We start from the raw sequence: 24,516 nt of genomic DNA, 5'->3' as shown, positions 1-24,516 counted from the left end.
CAATTCCCTAACAACCTGACGGACCTCGGACAGGTTTTCAAAGAACAATGAGACATAACTGTACCATCCAGGTGTGCAAAGTTGGTAGAAAATTTTAAAAAAACAGTAATACTGTAGGTGCAAATTCTGCATGAGGTGCATCCACCAAGTATCAGGGGAGTGAACACTGATTCAATCAATACATTTTGATTGGATTTCTGTCTGGTAACCTTTCACCATAGAAGTGTTCAGTTTGAGTGCTCAAATCATTATTAATCAAAAGAGGCACAGGAGGGAGAAGGACACAAGAATTCATCAATGCAGATAAAAATGCATGGAGCTGATTACTGCACTCAGAAACAGTAGTGGGAATCGGCAGCAGTCATGCGCCAGCTTTGTACAGAAGCTCAAGAAGGAAACGATCATCTACCCAGAATGAACCTAATTTCTCTCATTGGTGGCGATAATATGAAAGCCCTTATGGGTTCCAATGCTGAATTAATAATGTTATTTTATGGTCTCTAGTGATAGACACATTACCATGTTTGGCACTGAAAGTCAGAAACATGCAAGTTAAAAATAAATTATCCTTTTGTCATTATATGCGTTAGCCTTTGTAATGTTCTACAACAAAGAGAAATTCTCTTTTTGTCCTACTGAATTTACCGCATGGCAGAGTTCGAGGCATAACAATAAAAACAGATAAGAAACTGAAATTCAAATTTCCATTTTCATGCTGACATACAGTATAATCTCAGCTATTATAAAGGATTACAGTTTGGTAACGCTTTTTTTCCTCTGTTATCTCCCTCGATCCCCCAGAGTTCAATATTGCAGTTTCAGGGTCAAATGGCTACATTTACACAAAAAAACAGTACATTCCTTCCTTTGTTTTTTGGTCACCCCATTCCCAATAAGATACTGCTGCTCTGGAAGAGCAACTTTGCACTGTGTTAGTACCCAAATTGTTAAAGATGATGTAAAATGAACTGCTAATGAAAAGGAGTACAATATTATTTTTTAAATTTTTCTGAATTATTGGCCATGTTAAAATCAGAAGATATGAAACTATCATTCAGCAAAGGCACATCACATGTGCTCACTGAGCAACAAGTAGAATTAAGCATTCAGCAAATGAACACTTTAGAGACCCTTAAACACCCTGGAAACACCTGCTTCACATTGGTGTGGACTTCAAGGCCGGCACTACCGCAACCAACATCAAATGCTTATGAGCTAATGAAAAAAATTGAATAAATTTGACCTGGTTTTCATCATGAAAGTTGTTTTGAAAGTGTAGTGCAGTAACAGATGTCTCATCAAATATTTTTCTTTTAATGGATGACAAAAGGTCAGCTCAGTGGCACAGTGGTTAGCACTGAGGCCCAGGGTTCAGTTCCAGACCTGGGGTGCTATCTGTGTGTTTGGATGTTCTCCCTTTGTTTGCGTGAGTTTCTTCCAGGTGTTCTAGTTTTCACCCACAGTCCAAAGATATATTTGTAGTTTAACTGGATTCTGGGAAAACTGGCCCTGTTGTGTGGATGTGCGCGTGTGTATGAGCCCTGTGATGGACTGTTGTCCCATCCCAGTTGTACCCCGCCTTTCAACTTTTGCATTTAGGGATAGGCTCTGGATCCCCTGCAGTCCTATATTGGATGAAGTGGTTAGAAAATGGATGGATGGATCACAAAACATAAACTGATCTTCAAAAGGAACAGCTGAATTAATTGAATTTGTCATTATTACATGTTATTATCAGGAAAATGTCTTTTTTGTAGCTGTGATGTTGCAGATGCTGTCTTGTAGGATTTGGCTCAATCCTTCCTGCACAAGGTAGACAAGCATAAGAACAGTTATGTTAAAATATGGCGAGGCCTGCTGGTAAGAACCATGAAAAAGGACCTTTTATTGAAAGAAGCCTCTAGTTTATGTACTGCTTAAAATAAATTGACCAGCGTTTCGCAGGTCAGCGATTGTTCAGAAGGAATTATTGAGCATTCACCATAAGATAGGTTTCAAGTGTTGAATTTGAAACGAGCTTTCTGTTGATATTTTAGATGGTGGAGAAAAACCCACTGGTACCTCTGCCATGCCAACCAGGCATGTCACACCAGTACCACCTTTACCCAGAAAATCTCCTGTCCTATTCAAGGGTATCAGCTTCAAAAACATGGCTGGACAGCTTGATCCTTAGTTCCACTACCCTTTGGGCAAAGTGCTTCCTGTTCCTGGTTTGAAAAGTACTTTCACATAGTTTTCACTCGTGCCCTCTGATTTTTGCTTCTCAGTTCATTCTGAAGAAGTCATCTGGATTGATTTTGTTGGTGCCTTTGAGGATATTCAATACCTGTATGAGGTCCCCTTGTAACGTATCTATTCACTGGTATACAAGACCAATGTACCGCACTTTGGCCAACAAATATTAAAACGGGCTTAAGCCTAGCACTCCAGCATAACTGTCACATCCTCATCTCGTTCTAAAACCATCGTTACACAAGTGGAAGGAGTAGCAGAAGGACATGTATTGTCACATTGTGGCAAGTCCAGAGGACAACGTCTTGATCGGCACAGTCCCATGCAGCACAGTTGCCATAATTTCTCTAAGTGAGGTTCTGTAGAGGCTAGACCTTCACATCTGGACAGTGTGCACAACAATTACCATATTGCTTTGCAAATTTGCGTCATGACTGCCGATATCTTTTAGAAAAAGGCTTTACTAAACCTTGAAGAGGAGGACTTGGAGGCACTCACTGTTTTTTAGCAGTTTTTACCAGGCTTGACAGTCACCAGGTTGAACCACCTCATCACCAAACCAAATCTCTCACTAAAGAGTTGATTAAAGCACAATTCAGCAACAATCCCAAGTCAAGTGCATATCAGTCACAATGAATTAGTCAAAATGATGGCAAAAACATTAATTTAACATTGGAAGTTGTGTATTTGTTTTTTTCTAAAAACATGCATGAAGTCTTATGTTCATTTTGCTATTCAATGTACATTTTAAACTTTTTTATTCTTCCCCACAAGAAAAATCCTAAATTAGATACATTAAAGCATCACATTCCAACAGTTCTAATATCTTAGAATCAAGTGTTACTATGCAGTGTACGAGAAACAAACAAACAAAACTATCACACTGCATCAAAAGACACAGAACAAAACACGTGATGTCTCTGCAGACACCCATCAAAAGGGTGATTACTAAAAGAACAGGAATTCAGTCAAGTATTTGCCGAAACTGTTCAAGAAACTCCGGGCAAGATGGGACGCAGCTGGCCTGTAGGAGAAAGACATTTGTAACTGGGCAGCAAAACACATTTCCAGCTAACCCATCCTGTGTGCAACTTGGCAGAGAACAGCCTCTTACCACGAATCCGGACCTGGCACAGAGCACACTGACCAGGGCATGCACTTTCAAAGAGAACGCCCTCTACAGATTTCCTGAAGAAAGGCTGAGCCTAAACCAACAAAGCACAGCAATTTGCAATACTGTGCACATAAATAAGAATCTGAAAACTCCAAATAAAGCACTTACATATATTTTTAAATACGTGCAATTAAAATGAAAATAAATGTGACTAGACATTCTCCCTCCGAATAACATGGACTACATGCTATGTTCTGGAGAGCTACTGCAGAACATGTTAAAATTCTCTTCTAGGTCCTGAGGCGATTTAACTCCACTAGATGTAGGCATAGGATTCCAAAATGCTAAAAAAATAAATACTCATTATTATCATGCAAAATGGAGAATTAAATGGCACTTTTAAAAGTCTACTAAGCTTCATTATCAAGACCATGACAGCTGTTTACTAACCTAAACTATGAAATCAAAGTTTAATAACATCCACAAGTGTCCTTAGATACCCCAAATCTCCTTTTCTTCTGCTAGAAAGACATCACCAAATTTTAGAACTTGCGCGGTCTCAGTCAGGGAACACTATATCATTAGTATCCTTTGCTTGCTGGTCAAGCATAATTCATGAAAATGCACGGCTGTTAAGTCATTTGAGATCAAACAAGCCTTGATTCTGTATGACATTGTGTGAATCTCCCCAATCCACTGGCATACAGAGTTGATGGAACTAAGCCAAACAGTCTGTTACTCACTGCCTATATAAGGGTGAGTCACTGACAACTCCCAGTTATAACTCTGTAGAAATGTATCTATGGTGTAAATGCATCCACCAAACACTGTCTTTTTCACAGTATGTGCATCAACTTAATATCAGTATCAATATAATGTCAATATCATTACAACTGTGGTAACCTTTTTCAAAATTAAAGCTTCTCTAACTAAACAGCGGAGAAAAAGATTTTAAGCTACAGGACATTCTACTGTATTAAAAGAAAGCAATACACTATTTTATAAACACAAAACACTTAGGTCTTTAGCCCTTTCTGAGACATGTTCAGAGATACAAGTTATTTTGTGTAGTATACATCACTACAGGGTATGTGCAAAAGCACAGGAATGTGCGTCACGAAAATAGGCTTCATTTTAACTCCACAATTCAGTAAATGAACTGAATCACAATAAAGACAGTGAGCTCTTGAAAAGGCTGAAGAGGGACTTAAAATGGTCAACCAAAAGCAAGATTCAAGTACAGATTCTCCTCCTCCTTTAAACAGCTACACATTTTCTGGAATTTAGTTATGATGATAATAATGTTGTTTTCTATCATTTTTAAAATTTTTCCCTGAAAACCCTTTGTATGAGACGTCTCGTATTTACTTGCAAATGGGTGGTGATTAAGAACTTTAATTAATGTTTTACGGACATATGAAATTAACTATACTTGAGTGGCTTCTTCTTCTTCTGAGCTTTATCTTTAATTATAAAAATGAAGACCCATGTGAGAGGAGTGAGAATGAATGAATTGTACTTTGGCACTATGACAATACCTAACACAATCTGAAAAGACAGGGCTACGTTCAGCAATTTTCCTTTGTACAGTCAAAACACATTCATGTCATCCTGCCTGTTATGGAAAAGGGCACCTGTCTCTTTCCCTTGTGTCTACACATTCATTAAAGTTTGTCCACCAAAAATACAAGCCAAGAACCAGAGCAAAACAAGGACATATGCAATCAGACCTCGGATCAAACAGCACTCCAACCCGCTCGTGCAGGTTAGAAGGGAACTGTGGTCTCGTGTAAAATCCACCTTACTGTGTGTGAAGCAGTAGGTGTAGACAATCAGAAATGAAATGAACTGGAATTAAATACTTGGGTTATTATAACCCTCAGCTGGCCTTCTGAAAGTATTTTTTCAGCTTGTAAATATCATACAATTTTTAAAAGGTTTAGTGCTGAAACTCTCTCCCATTTTGTGCTAAAACTTACCACTAACAATTTATTCTAAGAGGGAATGGGGCTCCACATCTGAAGTTCATTTCCCTTCCCTCAGGTGCTGTACATAATTTATTTGGGTCAAGTCAAGACAAATTACTAATTAAGTGTTAGATTAAAAGAAGACATGGAAACTGCTTCAGATGAAACTGAGCCCTCACTCTAAGGAGCTCCGTTACCTGGAGAATTCCTGGACTCCGTTAAATAAGCCTGCTTGTGGAAATCATTTTCAAAACCTCTCCTTGTCACACAACTATGCTACACAATACTAAATAACCTCAACATGCTTCACAGATAGAAGATGAGAATAAAATCAGTCTTTCTGCAGTAAAGCAGGCTTTTTGAAACGGGAATTAAATGGAATAAATCTTACTGTAGCTAACAGGATTGTACACTTATTAGCACTTTTTCTATCAATCAGAACTTTTAAAATATTCAAAGATATAAGGCAGTAAAAATATTCCTTTAAATAGGGACATTGCTTATACTGTAACTCAGACATTTGCAAGCATTTTACACTAGAATATAGCTTGCTCTTCATTTTTATTAATTATATAATTTTGAAGGTGCAGATCTAGGAGGAGACAATAATGATACAGATGGAAAGACTGCAAAACAAACCACTGGACAACAAGCTGCAAAGCATCTTTCTCTTTGGTTTGCCTGCTGTGATGAACCCGTAGTAATAGTGACTTTCTCTTCAGTGCACCCACATTCACTACAGTGTTTTTTTTTCGTGGCAGATCTGACTAATACATTCAAATCAATGCCATTTGGCTTGTCTGAATCTCTTCTCTACGTCTGTGTAGCAGCTTCAGACGTTCTGCAATTTCAGATTTTTTAACTTGCCATAATGACAGGATGGAAACTATTACTACTGCTTGGAGATCTGCACCTACTTAGCATTGCAATCACAAAAGTGAGATAAGCATGGTCATAATCAATTAACTGTGATCTTTTGGAATGCCTGATGTCTCAAATCCATTACCTGCAAACACCTTTGGATATTTTACACTGTAAAATATCAATTTTGGATCCTATTACTACTTACTTTTGGAGTACACTGAAACCTTAATTGTTTTAAAGCTATCAAGGCCATAATAGTATGACTTTTAATATGTTTTATCCAAAAAACATGAAACCATCTATACATCTACTGCAGATACTCCACATACATTTTTCAATAAAACAACAGAACAGGTAATTTTACATTTGAGTTTTTATTAATGCGTGTTCTCAAAAGTTCCAAAATGCAGAACCCCAAACAGATTAAATCAGTTAAACGTTATCTGAACTTGATTTCAATCTGTTAAATTTGAAATTAATTTGACAGATTTCTTGAAAAAAAGTGAGGTAAAAATCTAACAACAACTGAACTGTAAATAGGCATGTGTGATTTCTTCATTCTGGTTGCTAATTAAGCCTGATTACCAAGCCACTTCACAGGTTCTCACAAGAATGACAACATGGTACTGCTGACGTACAGATGTCAGCAGGAGCAATCTTAAAATTCAGTGCATACATTTGTTTGAACAAATGGCAAAAACTTCAACAAAAAAAAATACCAGGGGAAATCCAAGAAAGCCAGTCAGTGTTTTACGTGACATACAGTACACTATAGAACTATTCTGAATGCGTCTCCCAAATGAGCTCTAAGCACACGCATGGAATTCAAATATTTCCACTATGTTTACATGGTAACTGCAATAGTACTGGTTTTGCCAACAGAACATAAGACATCCAGCTAAAACATTCAAAATTGCTCAGACCTAATGCTACAAGGCTAAAAAACACCACCTTTCTTATCTATAAGAGTTCTCCTTTTCTATTTCCACTCTCTTACTCTGCAATATTATTCTTTTTTTAAACCTATGGATTTCTCTCGAGTTTGGAATATGCACTCACAATGTATAGAAAGACAGGGAAATTTACTGAACCTCCCTTCCACTCCATCAGGTCTTCATTCAAATTCCATACACATCTTGAAAAACAGATTAAAAAAAGCAAGGCGTCTCTGCCTAAGCTGCAATTCACACCACAGCCAGTAACCGCAAGGAGCTGCTCGACCAACACAACTGTGTTACCTACAGCCCTGTAACACATGAAAAACCAGTCATGCCAGACCCACTGACAGATTAAAAAAAGGGCAACTTTTTTTAGGTTTCATTGACTGCCTCCGAATTTAAATGTAATTTGTTTGCAAGCAGCAAAGACTTCATTCATGGGTGTTTGGTACAGACTCTACCATGCTATTGTTTTAGATTTCTTACAGAGGTCTGATCAGCAAAACCTTGCAAAGACAGGCGCCGTCCTTTGGTCCTTTAACTGTTACATGTCACATGTACCGCAAGCAGACTCGAGGCCCTGCTGTTAACCTCAAAGCTCCACTGGCCGTGGCGGGAAGTGGAAAGCGGGGGCAGGCGTGGTGAAGAGAGTCTGTGCTACCCTCCTCCCGCCGAGGTGGCAGTAACTTCCCCAGCAGAGGGCACTGGCCCATGGGCGCGACCTCACGGGCTTCGGCAACACCCCGCGGCAGAGCACCAGCAAAAAAAAAACTATAACCTTTAGAACTTCACAGTTCACTGCTCAACCACAGCACAGCGCCAGCAGCATGAGAACAGAAATCTAAGAGCAGCAGAGCTTCCTAAATGAGCAACAGTTCAGTGCCTGCTGGCATCCAGCTTGCTGTGTTTAGGCTAATTAACTTGTTTTCTTTCTGCAGAAGGTATGGATGATGCATAACCGGAAAACTGGTAAGAGTTAAAGTACCTCAGGGAGTTAGTATTGAAGAGTCAGCCTCCATTTGCACTTTATTTCAGTACTCTACGTGATGATTGCCGAAAGTTGAGGACAGTGTTGGGCCTAGCCTACAGCAAAAGCCACGTCGGGGAAAATAAATATTTTGTATTTACAACTTCTTTATTGTGACAATGCTGAAATACACATAATCAGGCATGTCGTATAACCTGGTCAAATTACACATTTTTACTATGGTGCATTACAGAAATGTATGGTTTTTGTAGCACAAAAGGGAGCGCAAAATTTTCCTCCATACATGTATAAAGGGTTGTATCTTCAAAAATAATGGCAGTTAAAAGGAATACTTCAAAAAGCAATTTCCACCATTCCTGTCGGCATGCGATCATCTAAATACGAGCAGGCAGGAGAGACTTGGCAGATGTCTCTTAAATCATCTGGAAAGCGACATGATAACAGGGGTGTCTGCAGGGCACTGGGCCTTTCACAGTGTGATTTTCTGGTTATACAAAACAACAGTGAAGAGCAGAGCTTAGCCAAACAATAGAGCGTGTACGACCAAGCAAGAAACATCCTGTGACTGCAACAAGGGTCCCTGTGTACAGAACAAAACGGCGCCTTATCCTTGGTTTGAAAGCTTCAGACAGTGCTGCAGGGCCTCGTGCCAGAGACTCATGTGATCTCAAGACACCCTTTGCTAATTAGGTTTTGCCCTTTAAGTACACAGTCATGGGAACTGGCATTTCTTTTGTATAAAATAGTACAGACAAAACCATATGCAGTAAGGAACCAAAAGGCTTTACTTCAAAAGCTCATTTATATGGTCAGATTTACTATGTTAGAAAGGCAATGTTAACCTCTTTCAAATTTTGACAGCCTATGAAATTCTAGAAAAAAACAATTCTGACTTTCTGCCTTTATTGGTTATTGGTGTATTATGACCAGCAGTCTGTAGTGCATGCTCAACCCAAGGTATCCAGCAGGAAAAAAAAAAATAATGAACAGATGTGAGTACAAGCCAGTCAAATCCACACATTCCTACTCAGTCTATGTCCTGACTATTCAACACATGTAACAGTGCGGTGACTGGTGCACAAAAACATTGTAATTACAAAACACTGTAGCCTACCATGTCACATATATGCATATATATACACCAAAGGAAACCGAGAATGCTTTGTGGAAAAAATGTAAGTATTAATGAAGTCACCACCTGTCCTGTTTCCATGTTCGGCTGTTAACAAGCCCTTGCAGCCATGTTTGTTTTTCTGGATGTATCAACAGAAAGAGCACTGGACGGAGATCAAGTAGTACTGTGTTTGACTTGGTCTAACTCAGAAATTCTAATGGTTATGGCTTGTGAAAAAGAGGACCAACATAAATAATACCAAAATTAAAATAAATCCCAACCTCTGACCGTTTCCTTTTCAAATGTTTGCTTAACATTTATGTGTACCAAAGCTGTACCTGGGTTTAAAGGTCTAACCTGACCTTTAGGACCAAGGAAAACTAAGAAATAACAGGAATATCAACAAAGAATTTGTTTTTACAGAATGTACTGTAGAAAAGTTCCAGTTTACTAGCAGTGTCCTGCAGAGAGGAAATGTAAATCAAACCATGTGAATTATGAAAAAGAAATACATTTTTCAGTTTAGTTAAACATTTACTACTGATGTCTGCTGTGATGATCAATGGGGATTTTTTTCCTGAATAAATTGAGATTTGGGGAGGAAACAGTCATACAGTATTGAAGATTAATATAAGATTAATTGATCTAAAACAGTTATTTGTATATCAAGCTCTCTCCAATTACTACAGATCTCCTTGTACCTTGAAAATTCCAAATCTTTTTTGTATCAAACCCTTCACATTATTTAGCCTCCTTAAATGCTTTGTGTGACAAAAATAATTTTCACAGATCTTCACCATCTCCAAAAGTTAAGTTAAGTCACTGATCCACACAAAATACTCTACAATGTCAAAGTGGAATACAAGTTCTGGTAATATTTTATATGCATTTTAAAAGAAAACTCTGAAATGTTTTGATTTGATGAGTATTCACCCACTTTTCTATGACACTCCAAATTGAACCCAGGTGCACCTAATTTCTTTCTAAGATCACTCCAAAAAATTGACTGGACTCTGCCTGTGGTCAGTTCAATTGGCTATCATGATTTCATCAGAAATACACCTGTCTATATAAGATACCTCATTTGACTGTGCACGTCAGAGTAAAAACACTGCCAAGGAGGAGTATGAAAGCACATCTAGGGTACTGAATGTTCTAAGGAGCCCAACCAGGTCTTTCATTAAGCAAGGAAAATAATACAGTAACACTCAGACTCTTGCTAGAGCAGGCCATCCTCCCAAACTGAGCAACTGGGCAAGAAGGACCTTGGTCAGAGAAGTGACCAAGAACACAATGACCACCCTGACAGAACTGCAGAGATCCATGGCTGAGATGGAAGAGCCTGTCCTGAGGACAACAATCTCTGTAGCACCACACAGATTTAGCCTCTATGGGAGAGTGGATAGATAGAGGCCACTCCTGAGAAAAATCCACATAATAGCATGCCTGGAGTTTGCAAAAAGGCATGTGGCAGAGACCCTGAGACCATGTGGCACAAGATTCTCAAATCTAATGAAGCCAATATTGAGCTCTTCACCCTGAATGCAAAGAGCTATGCATGGCGTAATCTGAACGCCACCCCTACCATGAAGCATGGTGGTGGCAGCATCATTTTATGTGGATGTATTTCATGAACTAGGACACTTTTTAGAAAAGAAGGAGAAATGAATGGCACCTAATACAGACAATTCCTTGAGGAAAACCTGCTTTAGACAACAAAGGACCTTAGACTGGACCAAAGATTCACACTCCAACTACAATGACTCCAAGCATAGAGCCAAAACAAAACAATAGTTTCAATAGTTCAGGGGGGTGAAAACTTTCTCAAAGCACACTACAGCCAAAAATTCAGTGGAATGGTACTGTCTTAACATATACTGGTTCCTCTGTGTACTGCCCTTTTAATAACACCAGTACATCTTACTGCCCCTGAAAGAGTTGAAAACCCCAGAACTATCATTTAAAAAAAAAGATCACTGCAAAAATTAAAAATGTAGTTGTCTGAAAAAAAGATGTAGAATCTGTAGTCGACTGTACAGAATACAACTAAAATTGAATTTCTGACCGTCTTTGACACTCATGGCTTAATTTCCCCAGCCCAAGGTCAAAATGTGTAAAACTATAAGCAAAGGCACTACTAGACCCAATGTAAATAATATACATCTCGACAATGAGTCATTCATTTACCATCTTTACCAAATCCATCTCCATAAAACAACACTAACAATAATGCCACTGTTAACACAAAAATAACGTTGCTTGAAGCAAAGCCTGAAAAAACATACACAGGAATTAAGGTACACAGATGTACTGTCCAGAAATGAACAAGTCCTGATAAAACAGTTTGTAAGGGAATATTGCACATGTTGTCCAAAAGTGACATTACATTTTTTTAAAATCTTTAAACACCAATTTCATGCAATGTATTTCACTGTAACATGGTCCCCTGGGGGTTAAATATACGTTTGAAACTCCACCAAAGCTAAACAACACAACCCCTCGTCAAATGTAACCAAACAGGCTTTGCAAGATTTCTCGCTTCTCTAGACGTCTGGAAATTCAGTAAATCTGTCAAAACAGCCTGATAGCCCAGTTTTTAACACAAGAAGCCGACAGCTGACAGCTTGTCCAGAACACCTGGAGACTGCATCGCTATCTTTCAACTGGCATTGCACCCAAGCCCCTTCTGCTCACTCCACTTCTCAGTTTTCGGCAAAATCGATTTCAAGCCATGCCGTTTCAACTGTGGCTTATGGCAACGGTTAGGAAAGATTATGTCAGTTCATTTTGACCACGTAACCTGCATAATCCTTTTCTTAGACGGCTACTGATGGTTTTTAAAGGACCTGTACTCTTAAGATTCACGACATGCGAGGAAGCAGTTATAACCCATCCAATGTGGGGAAGAAATTAAAAAGGCATGCACAATGCTACAACATATAGTTAAATGTGTCATATTTAAATCAAAGGATGTTATGTTAAAATTGTATAATGCAGTAGTATGAAGTAGTTAGAATACCGTGTACACTTTTGGTTATAGAAAAAATACTGCTGCTTTGGAATCTGTTCAGAGAAGATACCAGATACTTTCTGGGACTTAAGGGGTGTCCTACACTGACAGGCTGGAGGAACTGAACTTTTTTTAGTCGAACAGAGAAGAACCTGATCCAAGTATTCCAACTCCACAAGAGCTCTGACAAAGACGACCCAGTGGATGTCTTCAGACTGAAACAAGAACCACAGGGCCAGAGTGGAAACTATTTGGAAGCGAATTTAAAACCAAGAAGGCACCGGAGGCACTGCTTTAGCAAGACATTTGAGGGGGTAACAAACTACCCTGCTGATACCTTGGCTTCTACTTTCAAAAAGCAGCTGGATGAGATCCTGGGATCAATTAGCTACTAATAAGCAAACAGGAAAAATGAAATGAAATGCCTGTTGTGTGTAGCTGCTCATGTAACGTCTTATGCTCTTGTGTGTAACTTCTTATGTTTCTATGATGTGGTGCTTTACAGTAATCTTAAAAAGGACAAAAGTCTACCCTGATAAGTGAAAAGATATATACGTTGCTGCTGAAAGAATGTTAAGTGTGATGAAGTAGAATTCATTTACAAAAAACACACAGAATTAACTGCTTTTACTGCACCAACATACATGCTACTACAGTGGAATCAGATGCATGAACAACATTAATTACATAAAATCAACATTTTAATCATAAAGCAATAAGCCCCGTTTGCTTACAAATTTCAGAAGCACTGGGCCTAACATGGTTTCTTTTAAGGGCTAACCTCTGGACTCAGTATCAGCAGGTATATATGACCAAGAACAACAGGGTGCTAAAGCAGAAGAAAATAATATTTAAGGACTCAATAATGCATCTAGGAAACTAAGATAAAATATTCTAAATATGTGCCTTCATTTTTAGACAATTCAATGTCTTTCAATTCATTATGCATTCAAATATGTACAGGTCTTTTATTATATACTGTACCTTATATAGCTCTATTTTTGTGGACACTCCACTCAACACATGTTACAGGTAATACTCCCCTCTACCACCACCAATGGTAGACAAAGTACACCAGTAGCTCACCACACATTAGCTTACCAGAAGGGAGGAGAACAGAGTAATGAAGCCATATACTATAGATGGGGATACAACTATCAACTGTAAGTACAATATGGTCCAACCTTAGTGAAGTGAAAATGAATTGTCCCTCCCCACTCAAAACAGATGAACAGAGTGATCTTCTGTACTGCCTACCAGAAGATGTCTGCTGGATCATACAATGGTCTGTCAACCACCATTTTTATTGGCTTCACTACGAAATAGCAAATAACAGTCCTTAATTTTCTTTACTAGCAAAAAATGGGTCACAAAGTAGGCATTGTCTGGAAATTCTTTGGGTTCCTGGGTCTCTTATTCTTGCAAATGATTTGTAAAGCACTTTAGTTCCAAATAAATTCCAAAAAATATATACCTTAATAGAATGGGCTGTGTGGCTCTAAAGACATAATTCTGCAGAACTGCCTTACAAATTAATTATATCGTTATATATATATAAGAATTTAAATTACCAAAATACCAGGTGAAAGTCAAAACATGTTCCATGTAAAGCAATGATTAACAATTTCAAGCAATAAATATCACAGACTATACTGTGACCTGTTGCATTCCATTTAAAAGTATGTTGGAAAGACATGAAGGTCTTCACAGTCAAAGTCTTTTATTTTACTGTGTGTGATTAAGCTGGTTTACAGGGCGTTTTCCTATACGTGTTTTGAAGGGTCAGACAAGTGCAGGCATGTGGAGAGAGCTTTGCAGAATTCAACTGGTGTTCAGAAAATGTAGATATGCTTTTATCTGCAAGTGACTGAATGTAAAAAATGTAAATGTGCATTTTTTCTGCCAGGTCTTAGACACTAATCCTAAACCTCATATACAGTATAATGTATGTGACAGTCATGGCCCAAGATTGGTGATCTACAATATAACTTACAAAAATTCCTCTAATTGTTTATTAGAAAGACAATGAGCTGTGCTTTTAGAGCTGAGATCATCCTTATCCTTGCGAGGAAAAAAATAATAAAGATTTTTTTCCTTTGTCCTGTGAAGACCACCGGAAATTTTCTTCCACTTCCATATTTTTTCTGTATTTAGTAATTATACCAGGCGAGTGATACAGTAGTAAAATATCCAAAAAGCTGCAGTATTTGAAGGATTCTAATCAAGACTCTGTCTCAGCTTGCAAAATCTTAAAGTAAGCGTTCTTTGTGACCTCAGAAAAGTAAAACTGTCGGAGTATGAAGTCTGTACACAGATTTGTCATTATAATACTGTATACGTGCAAACCTCAAAATAAATAAAGGGATTTCATGTTTCAGATGAGCAAACAAGCAAAGCTTCGTTTGTACAAATGAACTGTCAGTTGTAAAGAGGAAAAAAAAAATTTTAATACCACATTTGTCAAGGAAATAACGTGCTGTAGCTGCAATAATTGCGACTTTTCTAATCGATTCTGACTTATTTAAAAATAATCAGGACAGCAAGCTCTGTAATTCAGGCCACGCACTTGCAACTTTGTTTTAATTTTTGTCTCTCTCTCTGAGCCATCATACCCCTTGATTACTAGGGCTCTGCTTATGTTAGCGTTTTGTAACCAAGGCAAGTGTACAACACGCCTGTCAAACTAATAGCGCACTGCATCAATCACTGGGTGTTCACACAGAAACTATTTCTAGTCAGCAACTGATGGAGAGACAGCACAATAGCAGCAGCTGGTCCCAAAAGTGGGCTTTCTTTAAATTACTTGGGCCAAAAAAATCTTCTGTCCAGTTCTTATCACGGCTGTATAAAAAAGACCCCCTAAAGTGGAGACAAATGCTCCCAGTTTTTAAGCTCTTTTTTGCTCGATAAATACCTGCATTTATCAACAGTATATTTTAAATAGCTAGGGTAATATTAGGATCTTCTAACAGATTAAATTTTTGTGAACTTATTAATACTTAATACTTATTAATATTAATACTTGCATACCAAAAATATCTTATAATGTTATGGCTTAGATTTTAGAGGTACGGCCCAAATCATGACATACATTTCATTATTTACACTTCAGCTTACCAATTTGTTTACAACTTCTATGACACGTTCCTGGAGTATGCTAATGAAAAGCTTTAAAAATTTCCATTACGCTTGTCTAGACACTATGACAAATGACAAAACGTTAATGGAAGCTCCAGAATCATGTCATCTCTATTCTGCTAAGTCATTCATTAAAAAAGATCCTTTAGGTTTTCTGGGGGTGGGCTAGTCGATAATGCTTTTTCAACTACAATTTAAAGAGTCTTTCTTTCGATTTCCCATGTCACTGCTAACTTTCAACATTGGTGATTTAGTGAGCTGCTATTAACCGTAATCAACTCCACTTTTGAAGACTATTAAGAACTGCTTTTACTTTTTTTGGAACTATCACTGTACAATCACAACATGCTCAAAAATGATGGATTATGAGATGTACAAAAAGAATACCTTCATGCAAAAATAACAGTATATTCAGAATAAGGTCACTAAATCTTTCCCAAATCATGATACTGCGGACTCTTATGACAAAAGTTTACAGCATAAAAGTGGAGCAGAGCTAAAGAAGGTCAGCATTTATTACTGTGGTTTTCGGTCTACCTTGGTCTTCTTGTAGTTTTCAACTCACAAAGTGCTCAAAGTGCTCAGTTTACAGAAGAGGTAGATATCTCAGCCAGACCCATATAGATACACACAATTCTTATAACGGTCTCTCTATCATTAAATGGTTTTCCCTAACTGAGCCTTTTAAACTTTTTCTGAAGAGAACGTTTCTAAGAGGAAAATTGTGTTGGCTCTTTATGAAAAGAGAGAAGGAGAGAAGGGGTTCAAGAATTTCAACTTTCTTTCTGTTCCCACCCAAATTTGAGACATTTTTCCTGTACATCATTAAAATGCCTCTTAAAAAAAACATTACATTGAGTGATAAAACAAAATGGAAAATAAAGGCAGTGAGCTAACTCCTTCACTGGTAAATGGCATATGAAGTGATTTTCAATTTTTTCTGCTTTGCCTTGATTCTTTACCTGCTAGAAACAATAAAAACAATGTATCAGTTGCAGTTTACTTGTACATTGCCTACTTTTTGTTTGTATATTGTCTTGATGCACTGTCTGCACTTTATGTATAACACTTCTTTTTTTAAACAATCGAGAGACATTCTGTAAGTAAGAATTCCATTGTACCAGTACCTGTACTGGTTACATATGGCAATAAAAGTTCAAAATTCAAGTTCAAGACCCTGAAATAGTAATCAACTACCTTGTTTAAAAAAAACCTTGTCAGCATAAGGTTGTGCCTTAAAAATATATTTAAACTTATTAATTTCGACTTTCAAGCACATTTTCAAGTGGATCTGATAACCCCAAAATACCCTACATCACATCACTGTTTCTGCTAATAACAACCAAGAAGAACTTTAATGTAAACTATTTCTTAAGTATTTCTATAAATGATCAAAGAAACTTCACACTGCAACTCTTGTCTCATATCTAATTACTAAAGCAATAGCCCTGACAAGACATGTCAAGATAAGAGACAAAGTCCATCCAAAAGGACTCAGTTTATTGTTCAACAACAAAGCACCCAGCATTTTTATGCAGTAGTTGAGTAAATGTTTTCCTGCAAGGAAGCACTTGCTGATAATTCATTAATCACTGTCCCAAAAAGACAAGCTGAGCATATCATTGAAATGCTTGTCTGTTTAGAAATCTCAAAGTTTTTTCTTTTTTTTTTACTGCATCCTACATATTTTGGGGCAAATCTGTTGTGTCTGTGGTATGGGCAGCTTTGTTATTTTAATTTCTTCTCGTTTTGGACCATACTGTATATCATAATGAAATCGCACATCTCTCATGGTCCATTTCTTTTAAAGGGGAACTGCAAAGCTATTTTTGTATTTCAAGGTTAGAAAGAACTGGCATTGATGATTGCATTTCAAACCACAAGGAAAGTTAAATGTACACAGTAACATGTAAAACCTCCAATTTACACCACAAAACAGACTAAATTTCCAGATATGTGCAGTTCCATATTGTCGGCATTGTCTACGATTTAGAACGAGGCAACAAAACTTCCAGTGACACGAAAAGGCCCTTTACATTGTAAGCAAGCAGGCTTGTGAATACATCTCTTTTCAATCCAATAGAAATATTGCTCTCGACTTTTGAGATGTTTTGTCAACAGCTACTACCCACTTGTTAACTCTGCATGCAGATCATATTGGGACAGTGATTCTGCAGTGAAATGCCTGCTGCACAACCTGTACCTACTCACTCGTACATCCCATTACTTTAATCATGACAGTGACTAGTGAGCAGTTGGGACTGCAGTACCCTTTTAAGGCTGCTACTGAAAGTACATTTGAGTTCATGAGCTTTATTTATTCATATTAATATGTGAACACAACACAAAGGATCCTCATTCAGCAATCTTATCTGTGAAAACATAAAATACCCCAAGATCCTATGGCAGCAAAACTATCCTGTTTGGTTTTAAAAGAGGTTGAAAAACATCAGTTTTAAAAATATATATATATAATAATGTCACCGCTTCATTGACTGTATGCTACAACTGTACAAAATTAAATAGTAATACTATACAATATTACCAAGTATAAGCAATGAAGTTCGATCCTGTTCATACAATGTACTACAAGATGGTTTGGATGCAGTAATGTAACATTTATGATGTTATAACTGATTTTTGGTTTTAATTTATTTTGCAGCAAATCTCTTTGCTGTTGCATGGTATGAATCTGGACAATTGTTGACAGCTGTATTATATTGTATTTTTTCAGAATTAGGACATGGTTTCTTGAAGTGGGTTTGGTTCAATATAATTTGAATATACATCTTGTGGAACCTTTAAAAGTGTTATTTGACCTATATGCCCCTTGCCTTATTTTAATGGTTGTCAGTAAGTAAAAAAAAAACAAGAAAAGATAAAGCAATGTCTAGTTTTATGTTTCTCTAGTAATTTTGTAGTTACACCTGGAGTGTAACTAACTGCATTGTCCTCTTACAGGCACTACAGGAAATGTACAATTCAATTAAAACCCAGCCATGTTTGACTTACGCTAGTTCAATTTCCTCTCCAACAACTGATCTAATGTACTACATATAATACAGTTAGTATGGCACTTAAACTTCACAAGACATCTTCCACAAACATTAGAGTTCAAAACTGGGTCAGTTCTCTTGCAGTAAATGCAAATCCATATCAGTGAACTGAAGTCTGCCGGCTGCATTTAACATGATAAGGAAACAAATATCTGCATTAAAATCCGTTAGGCATCTAACAATTATGTGACTGCTTTATGATAAGATATTTGCCTTGTAACAATGAAAGATTTTATCCCAGCACATGAACTGCTCTGCAAAGACAAACAAAAGACAAGAGACATGCTACAAAGAGTGGACAGCCTTGATTACCAGGTAAATAAAACCAGCCTGCAAATTCCAGGAAATGCAGTTGGTACTTACTGCACAGTGTTCAAAGATATGATGGGCTACTAACTAGTGTTCAAAGATATGATGGGCTACTAACTACAATTCTTTCTTTTCTCCAACCTCATGTGGACACTTCTCAAATTAGTCAGTCAATAATGCTCAGTTACAAACAGTCTGCAGAAAGATTAAATAAGAGTGATAAGAGTGATAGCAAAACAGAGATGCAAGATTTTTTTTTTACTTTAAAAATTTCCAGTGAAAAAAAAAGGACTGAAAGTTGTTTGTTTTCCCATTAGTCAAAATAAATATTTTATAGTTACTTATGTTTGAACAGCAACCATGTATTTCTGCTACATTATTACACCTCAGGGGTGGCACAGTGACACAGTGGTGAGCATTTCTGCCTCGCAGCCCTGGGGTCTTGGGTTCAATTCCACGGGTGCTATGCGTAGTTTGTATATTTTCCCTCCATTTGCATGAGTTTTCTCACACTGTCACACATACGATTTTGTGTGGCAAAAAAATGCATATGTATATTCAGTTTAGATGTATTTGTAAAAAACAAAACAAAATTAACTTTTCTTTGTCTTTCCTTTATCAAGAATGAAACAAATCCTAGGTAGCAGCAGCCAAATGTGCGACAGAGCAATCTACCAAAATTTGCAGGTGAGTATTGAAGTTAAACAGCTATATTAGTTAATGTAATACAAACTAATTTTGTTTTAGCAACCCAAAGTGCTTCACATGACCAATACACTAAGCCAGAAGCATGAACCCATGTGAAAGTAACCATTTTCGTTCAATGCCAAACACAGCAGTGCTACCATAGTTGCGAACTATAGCATTTAGATGCTGTAAAGCACAAAACTAAGTGTGAAAGAACATCAAAACCTTCATTCTGTCTGAATCCCAGAGCACTGCAGTTGCAGTCAGTGATTATGATTATGCAGGATGTACAGCAGCTGCAAACAAGGAACTCCAATAACTGAATCAATTGTTAACTTGGTGTAATTACAGATCTTTATATCCCAAAATTATTACCACTCCACTTTGAGTTTCTCCCTGTTAAACAGGGTAAATTAAAATATATTCCAAATCTTAAAGATTATTTACCACTGTGTCACTACGTGATCTACTGAATGGCACAGCAAACTTTATGATTACATTTCATTTTAGAACATGTTTTGGAACTGTTAAACCTTTCTGTGGAACTATACTACAAAAAATGGATTTTATAAATATTGTACAAAATTGTGAGAATCACAGATCATTTCCCTTTCATCAAATAGCTTCTGTATTAAATGTTATCTTGGTTCTACAATACATTGCTTTTTTATACATTTTCTGCCCTGTACCTGGATACTAACTATAAAAATATATTTTACAAATCTTATTCAGCTATACTGTATATAGCCAACATTTAAAAGCCCAAAGCTCACAGTTTGCAGTATGCAAATGATAAAAATCTAGATGAAACTTCAAATTTTCCAAGTATAGTAAACCTATTACATTGCATAGTCAATAGTATGACCACAAAGTACTATTAAAGATGAAACCGTCCGATAAATAATAAGAGTAATCAAAATTTGATGAAGAGCAGGGACAGATTTCTCACCATCTGACTTCAGTACTTAATGTCAAACTCTTTTCAAATAGTCGCTCTGCCCTAATCCAAGCACTGTTTGCATCAGTTTAATTATTTGTTTCTTTGTCGCTCTGACAGGGTCAGCTAAACCAAAATCCAATCAATCCTGTTACCAGACCTTTATGGCAAAGGTTGCCAGGCATCCTCGCAATTTGTTTAGCTTGGAAAAATCCACTTGACTGCAACTTAATTTACCGTGTGCAAATGTTCTTGACCGAAGGTTGACACACACAGGTACCAGAAAAATATCCAAAAATAAAACCACAGTCATACTGGAGCTTATTTGCTGTCATGGTTTCACTCTCCAGATCTGTCTGAACCAGTATATTTTATCAGTTCGTATGTGTGCTCATACAGCCAGTCACACCTGTCACCACTGTAGTAGGCCTACATATCACGCAGAACCTAACAGGCTGGATCTGTAGGCAGGCCTGAGATTTAGGCAGGAAAAACCTCATATGAGAGAAAACCTGAACAGAAATATGACGAAGGAAGCCAATCGATTTTCAAAAACCAGAGAAGTCACGGATGTTATTAGTTTCCAGTTTGGTTTTGATTAACTATGACATTTCTCAACTATCTATAGATAACCAATTAGTCCCCACACCACACACAACCTTTATTAAAAACAACATATAAAACAGTATTGTTAAAAGAATAAAATAACAAAAAGGACATTATTATGATGATGTAAAAACATACTTGTTTACTTAAAAGGCCAACTACACTGGTGTAGAACGACACTGGAGGAAAATATCAGTATTTCAATTTACTTTTAAAGTGTCCAAGAGCATCTGGTTGTTTTTATTTTGATTTCTCAGCAGAGGTGTTGTCTCAGATCAACACATTTTGTACAGCTATCATCTCCCCCCAACTCCATCCAATAATAAACATTACGTTTCCCATTTGTTTCGCTGCTTCCACTAAAAAACACTAACACGAAGGCAATAGTAAAAAACACAAAACTGTAGCCCACATTTAAACTTCCCAATTTTAGATTTTTTAAAAAACCAATGCTTTATATTTTCATGAGTAATAATCATACGCACCTGATAAAGAGGAATCTACAAAGCAATCCTATCCTTCATTAATGCTCACTTATCTTGAACGTGATTTTATACATTACTGTAGACAGATGCTAATTTTGTACCAACAAACAGCTTTTACCAGTGCACAGAGTGATATAATCTTGTAGATCCGTACTCATCCCTGAAATGCATTTCCTGACTCACCCTGCATCTCACTGTAACTAAGCTTGCTTCAAACTTTTCACATCAAACGCGCTCTTTTGCAAGAAAGCTACATTATAGTAACAAATTACTTGCAATATGTTAAAAACTACATTATGCATTCGAAGAAACATTCTGGGAAAATCGATTTAGACGGGGTGAATTTTGTTTATGGTCAGTAAAGCAAAATGCTCTGTATGAGAAGCCCCAAACCACGGAAAATAATAATTAAAGCTTTCATATTTTACCTTTGGCTAATAAAATGAGTCGACTACTCCACTGGGAGATAAAAATATAAATTCCTAGTTCAGTAGTTGCCTTTGAAATCACAGTTACGTAAATAATGTAGAGCATGTCACTGGACGAGTCGTGTTAGGAGAGATTATCTACTTCACAGGAAGAGCTGAGCTGTAAATAGGTGCCGAGTACTGTATTCCTGCAAGAAAATACTGTACAGCCACTAGACTCGCGCAGCAAACCTGACAAGTCCAATTGTTGAACACGGTAAACGACAATGCACGTTTTCCAATAAAAAAAAATCTGTCACCACAAAGCACAGATTGAGGGGGAAATTAAGGCTCTTCTTAATAGAATATCAAGAAGACAACAAATCGACCAAAAACGAAAACGAAAACAGTAGCTAAGACTATTCCTACCTTGGGCAAAATGTAATTCAGATACCGAGCCTTCAGCTCGATTATTGTACTACAGATGTTTAATTTCCCGTTAACTTCATATTGCGTGCTTACTTTTAAAAATGTACATCATAAAAGTAGCTTAATCTAGACATATTCTGTGGTTTTCATGAAGGATTCATTGCCTAAAATGTCCATATCGGAGAACCGTAAGCCGCACGTATTTTTGTAGCTGCAGTTCTCCTAGGCTTGGCTGCTAGGAATGGGCTAGACAGTTTGGCTTACTGCTTGCACTAAGCCACTCTCTCAAGTATTAAATCGGGATACGGCGTCAAGCGACCCCTGCTTCAGCACAGAAGCTATTTCAGGCGCTTCTATCCTCTTACCTTTGAGCTGAGGCAGAGGCGAGAGCTCAATGAAGCTGCTCTGGGTTCGGAACTGGGACGATCCCTGCGATCGCTTCTGTTTCTGGGCTTTTCTCATCGATTTCCTAGTGAACCCATCTACTTTCTCCGCCGCAGAGATAGCCGACATGTTGATGCTGTTGCAGTTGCGCTCAATATTGTATCCACTTCAAGGTTACCACTTCAACAGTCTTCCGCTCGATGAGGGAGCACAAAACTTAAAAGTCCGCTCCGATGTTGAAGGAGAAGAATACTTCCTAAAATGAAATATTAAAACCATCCGTTGCTTAATCCTTGATCGGAATGTCCCATTAAGAACATCTTATTTAATAACGTAATTTCATAAACGCAGGGTTAGCTTTCCACGGCAAGAAAAAGCACCAAACTCTTGACAGAACCGGATAATTAAACCTTATCAGTCCAGGTTTATATCAGTGACCTTTCCTTCTTTGAATCATAAAATGTACACAGCAAGTCCAAACCCCGGAGCATTATTCGCGTTAAAGGGACAATCTACAGGTCGCTGAAGTTCAGCTTTAAAATTAATAGATTGATGCTAAATAAGTTTAAGAAAAAAATAAACCAGTTCGTTTAAAACTGTGAATGGCAACCGCAAAAATGAAAAAAATAAACTTTAAGATGATCGGTGATGTCAAAAAGACATTGTTCTCCTCCTGTAGAAATGCATCCAGTTTTTCTCTATAAAAATGCCGAGTGGGTCTGTTCTGCTCGCCGACTCGCAGCTGTTTGTTGGCACTGACGCGCTGCAGGAAGGCAGCCGGGCGGACTCCAGCTATCTCAGCAGCCGCGGCTCCAGCCCCACCATTCTCGCACCGACAGGCGTCAGTCTCTGCAGTAACACCTACAAAGGCACGGGCGCTTTCATAGAAACTTTCTGTTCGGCTTTATTGTTATGAGACTTCCTGCTTCCTTTCAACCCTTACTGCAAACAAAATAAAATTTCGTAACTATAAAATGCTACAATGTACCCAGTCTGTATCCCCCCCCTAACTCTCGCAACCATAAACAGGGTCCAGCCAATAGCAGCATATCAGCTTCTCTCGTCACACGAGTCGCAGATGGCAGACAGGCCTTCTCTCCAATGAAAAGTGGTGGCCGAAGAAACCCCTCCTCCCTCCTCATATTCATCCAATGAGATTCATCAGGAAACTGGTTTCCTAGACAGACTTGGACAGGGAGGGCGGGCTTTGAGCGATAATGACCCTGCCAATGAAAAGTTACAGCAGTGGCTGCCTGGCCAATAGACGAGCAAAATATACTTGTGCTCTGAAGGCCGTGATCAGTCTTTTGACAGACGTACAGTCAATCCAGTCATAAATAACAAACTTCTGATAGGCGGGGAATCTTTTAAATTCACAGGATTGGAAGTTAAAATGGTTGATGCGAGTGTAGTTTGCGTTGTTCTTAAAGCTGAGTTGTGGAAATGTTGCTTGAGGTATTAACTAAGTTTTATTCTTTCCATGAAACTCGCACTTAAAATACTGGTGCATTTTTAATTCTCTACCATTTTTTGAAAGAAGACATTTTTGTGATTGAATAAAAATCTCACTTTATAGCAGCAGTTTAAAAAAGTGATTTAGCTATGTGTGTCTCCAAGTATGTTCACGTATAATTAAGTATAAGTATAAACTGTGTACTGTAATAACAAAAGTCCCCCTGGACTCTTGAGTAGGCCAAAATGCACAGGTGTGTATGTGAGATAGTAACTCCGTTCTCTACAATAGGATACCCAGGCAAATAGTCTCATTTCATTCACTTGGCATTAAATATTCCCTAAAATATTCCCTTTTTTTCCATTTTCTGTTTAGACGGAATACATCTTGCATACACT

At 37.6% G+C, this 24,516-nt stretch overlaps 1 protein-coding gene across 1 annotated transcript in view; it reads right to left on the bottom strand.

The window, feature by feature from the left end:
* ppp2r5a (protein phosphatase 2, regulatory subunit B', alpha isoform) overlaps positions 1-23,714 on the bottom strand; it is a 101,492-nt gene extending 77,778 nt beyond the window's left edge. The window contains exon 1 of the mRNA XM_088928683.1: positions 22,647-23,714. Within this exon, the coding sequence (XP_088784809.1) occupies positions 22,647-22,794 (148 nt within the window). The 5' untranslated portion in view covers positions 22,795-23,714. The remainder of the gene's footprint in view (positions 1-22,646) is intronic.
* Positions 23,715-24,516: the final 802 nt, after the last annotated feature.

This window comes from Atractosteus spatula, chromosome 2 (assembly GCF_055471065.1).
Source record: "Atractosteus spatula isolate fAtrSpa1 chromosome 2, fAtrSpa1.hap1, whole genome shotgun sequence".
Taxonomy (NCBI): domain Eukaryota; kingdom Metazoa; phylum Chordata; class Actinopteri; order Semionotiformes; family Lepisosteidae; genus Atractosteus; species Atractosteus spatula.
The sequence above is the reverse complement of the archived record's forward strand: the minus strand, read 5'-3'. Positions and strand labels throughout refer to the sequence as shown.